The sequence below is a fragment of the Callospermophilus lateralis genome, chromosome 7 (assembly GCF_048772815.1).
Source record: "Callospermophilus lateralis isolate mCalLat2 chromosome 7, mCalLat2.hap1, whole genome shotgun sequence".
Lineage (NCBI taxonomy): Eukaryota > Metazoa > Chordata > Mammalia > Rodentia > Sciuridae > Callospermophilus > Callospermophilus lateralis.
This window is the reverse complement of record NC_135311.1, coordinates 92397558-92407128: the sequence shown is the minus strand read 5'-3', so window position 1 is coordinate 92407128 and position 9571 is coordinate 92397558. Positions and strand designations below refer to the sequence as shown.

Sequence of the window (9571 nt, the reverse complement as noted above, 5' to 3'; positions counted from 1 at the left end):
TTTTGCCTACTACATTTCCAATCTATCTGCTTTTACTAATTTTGGTATGATACAGAATGCAAGGTCAGTAGCAGAAAGCAGTGAATGTTAAGCCAGGCCAGTTTTTGTGATCCAAGAAGGGAGTCCAAAAACAACCAAGGTCAATACTGGGAAAACAATGAAGCCATAGAGCTGATGTGCCAGGAGTTATATTGTAAAACTGCAGCCAAGGATCAGGAGCTGGAGATCACCACCAAGCTAAAAGTATCACACAGGCAGCAATTCCTATGTAGTCCAATTGCATTTTTTTTTTTTTTTTTTGGCTCCCCTGGTAGGGTCACAGTAAGTTGCTTAGGGCCTTTCCAAGTTGCCCAGGCTGGCCTCAAACTTGTGATCCTCCTGTCTCAGCCTCACAAGTCACCAGGATCACAGATGTGCACCATACCTCTGTCCAACTACTTTTGCCTGGCAACTTTCACATTTTTACCTCTCTTTATGAACTGAGCACATACATAGTTCAAGCAGAGGGTTAACAAAACTGACATGTATCTTCCACTATTTTTCATTTTGAGTTGTTAAATTGTTCCCTAAGGTCCTATTTCTTGGACTCCTCTTTCAGTCTACACATTTAGCCAGCATGATCTAATTCAATTTCATTTTCTAACAGCCAAGTTATCTTAAATTTCTAGAGTGTCTTCTGGGTGTTCTTATCTATATGCCCCACAGTTTTTGCAGCTCAGATGCTAAACCAAGCTTTGTACCTGCTCTTCCTAAAATGTTGCCTCCAGCCCGGCATCACTGCCCGTACAACCTCTTCCATTAGAAACCATAATGCCATTCTCTTTGTTGACATCCAAAATGACACCAAGAGCTTTAAATATAATTAAGTGTTCATTATCATTGTTATTAATATTATGACTGCCTTTTATCTAGCCCTTGGGCTGAGCACCCTGCTAAATTCTTTATATATAGATTACCTCATCTAATCCTCATAATAGCCTTTAATAATAGCTTTATGGGTGCTGCTATTATCTCTGTTTTAGAGATGAAATGTCTGAGGTTCAGCATATTTGAAATATTCTCCCCTGCTTTAAATAGTTGCTCCATTTACCCAAAAATGAATCCAGGTAATTTGACTCTGGATCCTGCCCTCTTGCCACTATATTCTGCTGCTTCTTTGTTCTACTGTGATTTCTCCTGAAAGTCTCACTGATTTAGTCATTCTCTGGCTACCAGCACACAAAATTACATATCTGAGCTCTAAGAGTAGATGGATTTGCATTGAAGTCCTCTGACCCCTGCTTGCTGTGTGACTTTGGACAAGGAACCTGACCTTCTCTGCCTGTGATTCCTCATCAGGGAAAAAACAGATACTAGTTACATTTCAGGTTGGTTATAGGGTTTCAAATGAAATAATATTAACGACCAAAAAAAAAAAAAAAAAAAAAAGAAAACTTAGCTTTACCCATGTAAATTCTACAAGCTTAAGCACTATTATTATTATTCTACTCCAGTATGAACTCGCAAACATTTTCACTCTGTTTCAAAAGATTTCTAACTGGTCTCTGTGACTTGACCCCATAAATTAATTTTTTCCATTGTTGTCAGAATTATTTTTCACAAAGCTCAATCTGACCATGCCACTTCCCTGCCTGGAAGTCCCTGATGTTCCTTTTCTTGTGGGAATAGCCTTTGATGTCATATTGAAGCATTCACTTAAAATGGAATCAACTTCTTAAAACTGGAATGACATCTGCTACTCCTTTCTCTTTTATTTCCTGCTCCTCTCTCAAAAGAAGCCTAGTTTTCATAAACATCAGATTATTCTTTCATGGACTCACCAGTGCTTTTGATGCCTTGGGGCCCCTTTGGGCTTCCCTTTTCACATAGAAAACTCCTACTTGTCCTTCAAAATCCAGTTTTTCACCATGGTTTCCTCTAGATCAGAATCTAATACTGCCATATCCCAATCCCTATGCTACTGAAAGTACTTTAATCCCAATATTTATCAAACTAATTTTGCAATTACTGAATTGCAATGACTTTCTCCAGGGAAAAGTTCACTTCTGAATAAAAATCAGTCTAATCTGGTGCGTCGTACTGTGTCTGGTATACTGTAGGCACTTGATATATATTGCTGAAATAACTGAAAGTGTATTGTTCTTACAGTCTACAAAGTTTTTTCACATACTTATTTCATCACATGATCAGGATATACAATCATAAGATTGAATACAAGAGGCTGTTTTTTTTTTTACTCTTATTAAAAATTGAGACTTTATTAAATCTCATCAACATTTCCCCCTAATTACAGAGTTTTAAAAATATACAAAATAACACCTATGCTTTAAAAAGCTAAAGTGAGCACATGGTTCATATTTTGAAAACGAGGTGATTATAATAATCTACATAATTACCTGTGGGCATTGGTAAATACATTGCAGCTTGATAACTGTGCTCCACTTCAAGTTCAGATTAGAATGTTCCTTTATTTCGTTAGGGAAGCAGCTATTTTCAAGTGTCAGGTTAAAACCTGAAATGAAAGGAACTCTTTGGAATGACAGTAGCATTCCTGTGTCTTTGTAGTTTCTATCCATTTTTGTTTTTAATGTGGCAAGAACAATTCAGTGGTCTATTATTTCTCCGAATTCCCTGAAAACAATTGAGCAAAAGTAACCTAGAGCAGTGTTTATCAAAATTTAAGTAATGATTCATTTAGTGGCACAGAAAATCAATTGTGTAATCACAGCAATTTAAAAAATGAAATGGCATAGGATATTCTAGAATGTGCTGCATGATGTAAGGGCATGACTTCTTGTGAAATCTTCATTTCAACTGTGTGTTTACTGGCCTGGGAAGTAAAATATATTTCCCACTGTGACATGTAAATCCCACTAGATTGGTCCAAAAAGTTTGAATGACAATGCCCTATATGACCTAGCAATATTGCTCAAAGAGTGGGATCAATTCCAAATATCCACTTAATAAAATTAGTTTAATAACCTGATAACCCTGTAACCCTGTCCCCGTTGGGTCCCCAAACTCCAGTTACATCATCATAACCCCCACACAAAACCTGATTCATTCACTGGACTTGGCTCCAAATAACATTTAATTACTTCAAAAAAATCGAACCTACTTCCAAAAAATTGAACCTATGTCTAAGAGATGTACATTTACTATTACAGGAACTGTGCAGAAGAATTTGCCAAAAATTCTGAAGTCAATACAACAAACAGACAAGCAGTTTGAAAAAGGTTTTAAGTGAAACAGCATCAATAAAGTTAGATTCAGATCACTGTATCCCAGGACTACTCCTGAAGTTCTGTTTTTATACCATTACATTTAATTATAATTATTGCATTTTTTTCCTGCCACTGAGACTCTACCCTTATCACAGAGGAATCTTATTTTATTATTTCTGTATTCTCAAGTGCCTTTATATATGTATTGTCTAGAACATAATAGACATTTAACAAATGTTTGTCAAGGAGACAGTACTCATTTGGATAAATATATGTCCTGAAACTTAATGAGTGACTGACTCAATGTTGTAGCATATTTTCTAAGGCTATTCTTGCTTCTTGCTCACTTAAAGAATATGCTTTTCTAAGCCTCTCAGTTCTATGAAATAGGGCTATATTGGAGTCTGAAATGCACAAATTTTAAACAGTTTTTGATATCAGAATATCATGATTGCAAGCAGAGAAATAAGCACTCTCTTACCATGCTTACAATGGGAAAAAGTGAGTGAGGTAGTTTGGAAATGCACATCCCAAATCTTTCAATATGTAGAATTTATTCTGTGCAAAAGTAAAGGTCTTCAAATATGGACACAAGGATATTAAGTTCAATGCTGTTTACAACAGATAAAAATGTCTACCACCTGAAGATTAGTGAGGTATATTATGATAATTCTTACAATTGAATAATGTGCAGCCATGAATAATAATGATGTTTAATTACATTAGCATTGAAACGGGCTCAGAGGATATACTGTAAAAGACAGGAAACAGAGCGATAAACTACAGAATATCATTTAAATTTTTTATAAGGTGAAATTCATATAACAAAACCAGCCAGTTAAAAAGGAACAATTCAAAAGCCATTTTAAATACATTCACAATATTTGGCAACTGCCACCTCAATTTATTTCCAAAACAGTTTCATTGCTCTGAAAGAAGTCTATGTCCATTAAGCAGTTGTTTTCATTACCCCTTCCTTATGGCCCCTGGTAATTCCCAATCTTCATTCTGCTCTATGGATTTGCCTATTTTGGATATTTTATATGAATGGAATTATATATTATGTGGCCTCTATGTTTCTGGCCTCTTTCATTTAGTGTTTTGGAGGTTCATCTTCCTTGTGGCAGTACTTGTTTTCACAGTTGAATAATATTTCATTGTGTGTGTGTTTGTGTACGCACACACATACTTCACAATTTATCTTTTTATCACCTTTGATGGAAAGATGGATATTCATAGCTGTTATGAACCTAGGTATACTGCTGAACATCATTTTAATGATACAAGTGTTAGCAGAGAATTAAATTCAATAATATTAGCAATATTATTTTGGGTGGAGGAATAATAGGTGAATTATTTTATATTATTTAGAACATTGGGCCCTAGAATTAATTAGACCAGGCTTCATTCCCCACCCCCCACACCCCAGCCCCCATTTTTGGGGATTAAACCCAAGGTACTTCATCTATGACATCCTCACAGCCCTTTTTTATTTTTTTGAGACAAGATCTCACTAAATTGCCCAGGCTGGGCTGAAATTTGTGATCCTCCTTACTCAGCCTACTGAGTCACTGGGATTACAGGCGTGTGCCACGGTGCCTGCTGACTCCATTTCTTCATGTGTAATAGGAAGAAAATAATACCTACTTAATTGGATTATTATAAAAAGTAAATGGAATATATGTAATTAATTAGGAATATGTGGGGGGTTGGGGATATAGCTCAGTTGGTAGAGTGCCTGTCTCCAGGCACAGGCCCTGGGTTCAATCACCAGCACCACACAAGAAAAAAAAAAAAAAGTGGGGCACATGGTAGGTACTGAATTCATAGTATGCTTTTAAAAAATTGTGTTTTTGTTCATACTTTTTGATTATGTTTATTTAAAACTTTTCCTCCTACTGGATTACAATAGTAATAGTTAAATAGTATTTGTGTGTGTGTTTATGTGACAGAGACAGATGGATTTGAATGCTATACACTTAAGAAGCATGTTCCCCTTGCTGATGGTCATTTGACTACTGAATTGTTCTGGTGACCTCACTTTGATTATAGTCCTATAATGTAACTCTTCCTTCAAATTTCAATTCAAATAATGTTCCAAGTACGTATTTTCCAGTATTCTGCCACAGCAACCCTTCCCTTCTAGGCTCCTTTGAGCATCGCTTTAGATGCAACCATCCAGTTTCTAGTCTCAGCAACGGTGCGACAGGTACTGAGGGACGGTGGAAGGACACAGGTTTTTCTCCTACATACACATCTAGAAAAATACATCACGATCAGGTTTTACCACGTGTATGAAATTTTTCCCCAGGATAGCCCTCCCTTTGCTTCCTAGAAAACCACATTTTATCTCTCATTGTAAATTCAAACTTTGCCAAATATGCACACCTTGAACACTCAGAAGAGTTGCAGTCCGCGGCCCGCCGGGGCTGCGGGGAGGCTCCCTGCTGCCTCCCAGGGTTTCGGAAGTCAGAACTCGCACCTGCAGCCCCCAGGGGGGTTCCGGGGAGGACTGCGGTGTTCGTGGGGAGGCGGCGCGGGGACAGGTGCTGGGGGCTTCGAGTCCCGCGAAGGGACCGCATCTCAGGAGCCCGACCCCGGGCGTTGGCTAAAGCCTTGCAGAAGAGGAGCCAGCCGCCCGCCCAGGTGTGGGGGAGGCGGCGCCGGGCCTGCCCGCGGACCTGAGCCGAGGGCGCGCCGCTCGCGGGGGCCGGGGGCGCGAGGGGAGGTGCCGCGAGGTGGTTCTCGGCTGCTCCTCAGGTTTCCTCTCCCGCCCGTCGGCCGGCTGCTGGCTGCCGCGCCGCCTCCCTCCCTAGCTCCCTCCCCTCCGCAGCTGGGCCCACTCTGCGGCCTCGGCCCGCCTCGCCCCCGCCCCGGCCTCCTCCCGCTTTCTCTCTCCGCTTCCCCTCGAGCTTCCGAGGAGTCCGCAGCCGCGGGGCGCCCGGGAAGATGGCGGCGGCGGCGGCTGGAGACGGCGGCGGCGAGGGGGGCGCGGGCCTGGGCTGCGCGGCGGGGCCGGGGGCGCGCGAGGGCTCCGTGGACCCCGCGCCCGCCGTGCTGCACCCGGAGGAGGTCGCCGCGAGGCTGCAGCGGATGCGGCGGGAGCTGAGCAACCGCAGGAAGATCTTGGTGAAAAACCTGCCCCAGGACAGCAGCTGCCAGGTGTGGGGACGGTGCTGGAGGGGGGCGACGCGCCCTGGGGGGCGACGAGACAGACTCTGGAGAAAAGCTGCCTCCGAGGTGTCGGGGCAGGAGGAGGAGGAGGGGATCGGCGCAGAGTGCCCAGGACGGCCCCTAGCTTTTACAAAGCTCTTGGGGTTTCCAAGCCTGCAGACAGACTGCCAGGGAGGGAAGCAGAGTAGGAAACTGAGGCTCGGAGCGGCGGCGTAGTGGCTCGTCCAAGGTCACCGGGATAGGTGGCGGCTGCCGCCAAGAGTGTTCCGCTCTTTTCTTCTCCTGCAGCCCTTGAGGTAGTTGCAGATGAAGGAGAGTGGAGGTGAGCTATGGAGCTCGCATTTGGGGGCCTGAGTCTTTGGGAACACCTCCAGAGGGGCAGAAGGTCCCGCGTGGGGACCTCAGGACTAGGTGTGCCTTGGGGGTCGGGGGGCGGGGTCACGGGAGAGCTGGGAGTGAGTTTTGCTGATGCAGAAGCACTTGACCAAGTTTGCATGAAACAACTTTGTCTCCTCAGTTTGCTAAGGCCCCAGAATAGGGAGGTTGTTACTGCGCTTTGAGGAGCCTTGCAGCCGGATTGTGCCAAACCAAGTAGGGAAAGATTTGTTCCTCAGTGATTCTGAATGGAGCTTTAAAACTATGCTACTCTGTGTCTTTAATCCAGAAACTCTAAACCTATTTAACTTTTTTTTTTTTCTTTCCTGATTGTGAAAGTTACAAATTGCTTTAAGAGAGCTAGAAAATCAGAGAAGTATAGGGGGAAAAAATAGAAATATCCCATAGTTCAGATATCTAAAGATAACCATTTTTAACCTAGAATATCATCATTTCTTTTCTTATGCATATGTGTACATATGTATATTGTTTTATCTGAAATTTGAGATAATTTCTTCAATTCTTTGGAGGTTCTTAATTCTCTGATATTCACATATTTCACACACCACACACCACCACACACACACACACACACACACACACACACATATATATATATTATATATATATATATAACTTGGATTTTTATGGATTGTGATGAGAGGTCCTGGCAGTTGCAGATTTGGGGGAGGTGGGGGTGGGGGTCTCATGTAGTTCTTCCTATAACCTGATGCATGGAATTGGGAGGATTCGTTTCTCAAAATTGCATGGCAGTTCTTCCATGCCACCCATAGAATAATGAGACTAATGCCCTATTATTGTGTTCGACTTTAGAGAGCCACTCACAATTAATATGAGCCTATAACCTTTATAACTCATATGCATATGGGGATTTCTGTTTCAAAATGCAAGGTCTGTTGTTGATATTGTCTGTTGATATAGTGTGTCTTGCCCCCCTTTCAACTTTTTTCATTCTACCTTTGTCCACTTCTTGTCTGTCAGATAATGTTTTGCATTACTATGAATAAAGACACCTGCAGTGACCTGATTTGGAGAGGGAGGCTTTAGAGAAGCAGATGGCTTTTCTAAAAAACAAATTAAAGAAATAACAGCTCTGTGTGTAGATAATCTAGGAGAAGATGGAGAATGTTTTGATTTCCTTTGTAGAATGTCAACTATTTTTGTCACAGCATTTTCTTGCATTAATTCAACATATATTTAAATGCAAAATTCAAGACAGTTCTATTTTTGCTTTGTTGTTGGTATTTTTTCATTCCCTTTTTCAAAAGCGGTGAAAAACATATCCAAGGGTCTTATAAAAGGAATAATTTCAATTAGATCAGGTGTTATGGGTGGAGAGAGACTCTCTGAGAATTACAATGTAATTTCAATTTTTTTCAGATATTCTTTCTGTTATGAATTTTTGTTTACCTTAAATCTTAGGATTTTCTGTGAAGTAGCAAGCATAAATGAGCAAATAAAATGGGGTTGTGGCTCAGTGGTAGAACACTTACCTAGTATGTGTGAGGCACTGGGTTCAATTCTCAGCACCATATATTAAATGAATAAAGTAAGGGCCCATCAACATCTGAAAATTTTTTTTTTTAAAAAAAATGGGTGAACAGGGGCTGTGGTTGTGACTCAGTAGCAGAGCACTTACCTCGGATATGTGAGGCACTGGGTTCGATCCTCAGCACCACATTAAAAAAAATAAACAAAATAAAGATATTTTTAAAAAACTCAACATAATTAAAAAAGAGGGTGGGGTGAACATTCTCCTTGTATAGATGAGTCCATTACTGTCAAGTGAAGTATCTTAAAATTTTTATGCAAAGTTAAATTCTTACACCATGGTTTTTGAGATCTTGAGTTCCATCTAAAAGAACACACACACACACACACACACACACACACATACACACACACGGCTTGTTTTCAGGCTTGTCCTAGCATTTATATTTTCTCTATAATTTCCATAATGTTTTTAATATTTCTGATGTTGTTTTAAAATATATGAGCAAATCAGTTTTAGGTTATATATAAGGTTTTCTGAGTAGTACTCTTTTTTCCCCCATCATCTTTAGTACTTTACTCCCTTTATTAGTTTTTTTATCACAATTACAACTATTAGTGGTCTGTATTACAAAAATAAGTAAGATAGTGGAGCAAAGTGGTATATGCTATAATCCCAGTGACTAGGGAGGCTGAGGCAGGAGGATTGCAAATTCAAAGTAGTCTCAGCAACTTAGCAAGTCAGACTCTATCTCTAAATAAAATATAAAAAGGGACTGGGAGTATGGTTCAGTGGTTAAGCACCCTTAGATTCAATTCCCTGTACAAAGGAAGGAAGGAAGAAAGGAAGGGAGGGAGGGAGGGAGGAAGGAAGAAAAAGAAAGTCCAAAGTATAGTAATTTCTAAAATCAACTAAAAACTGTTCCTATAGATAATATTTTTTGTTGAGAATTGCTGTTTTTATTGGTCCAACAAAATTAAAATTTACTTCACTTAATTTTTCCAAGTTGTAATATTTTCATGAATATGTTCAGCATGAATTTTTTTTTGAGTTTTGTCATAATTCAGTTTCCCTTGATAGTTTTAATGTCTGTTTAGTTTTATTTTGTTTCTCAGTGGCTATATTTTGCTGTCAACTTACTAATGAAGACTTAACTTTAATTTTGCTTTGTGTCTCTTAACCAGCAAGGCCTACATTAAATTACCTGTGCCATAACCACAAATTTTCCCTGTGAGATGATTAATGTGGCTTTTATTCAATTATTAAATAATCAGATATCTCAAAT

General features: G+C 40.2%; 1 protein-coding gene across 3 annotated transcripts in view; it reads left to right on the top strand.

Moving 5' to 3' along the window:
- Window positions 1-5989: 5989 nt before the first annotated feature.
- The window catches only part of Raver2 (ribonucleoprotein, PTB binding 2), an 87358-nt gene continuing 83776 nt past the window's right edge, over window positions 5990-9571 (top strand). For all 3 annotated transcript variants that reach the window (XM_076860246.2, XM_076860247.2, XM_076860245.2), the window contains exon 1: window positions 5990-6386. In XM_076860246.2, the coding sequence (XP_076716361.2) occupies window positions 6174-6386 (213 nt within the window). In that variant the 5' untranslated portion in view covers window positions 5990-6173. The remainder of the gene's footprint in view (window positions 6387-9571) is intronic.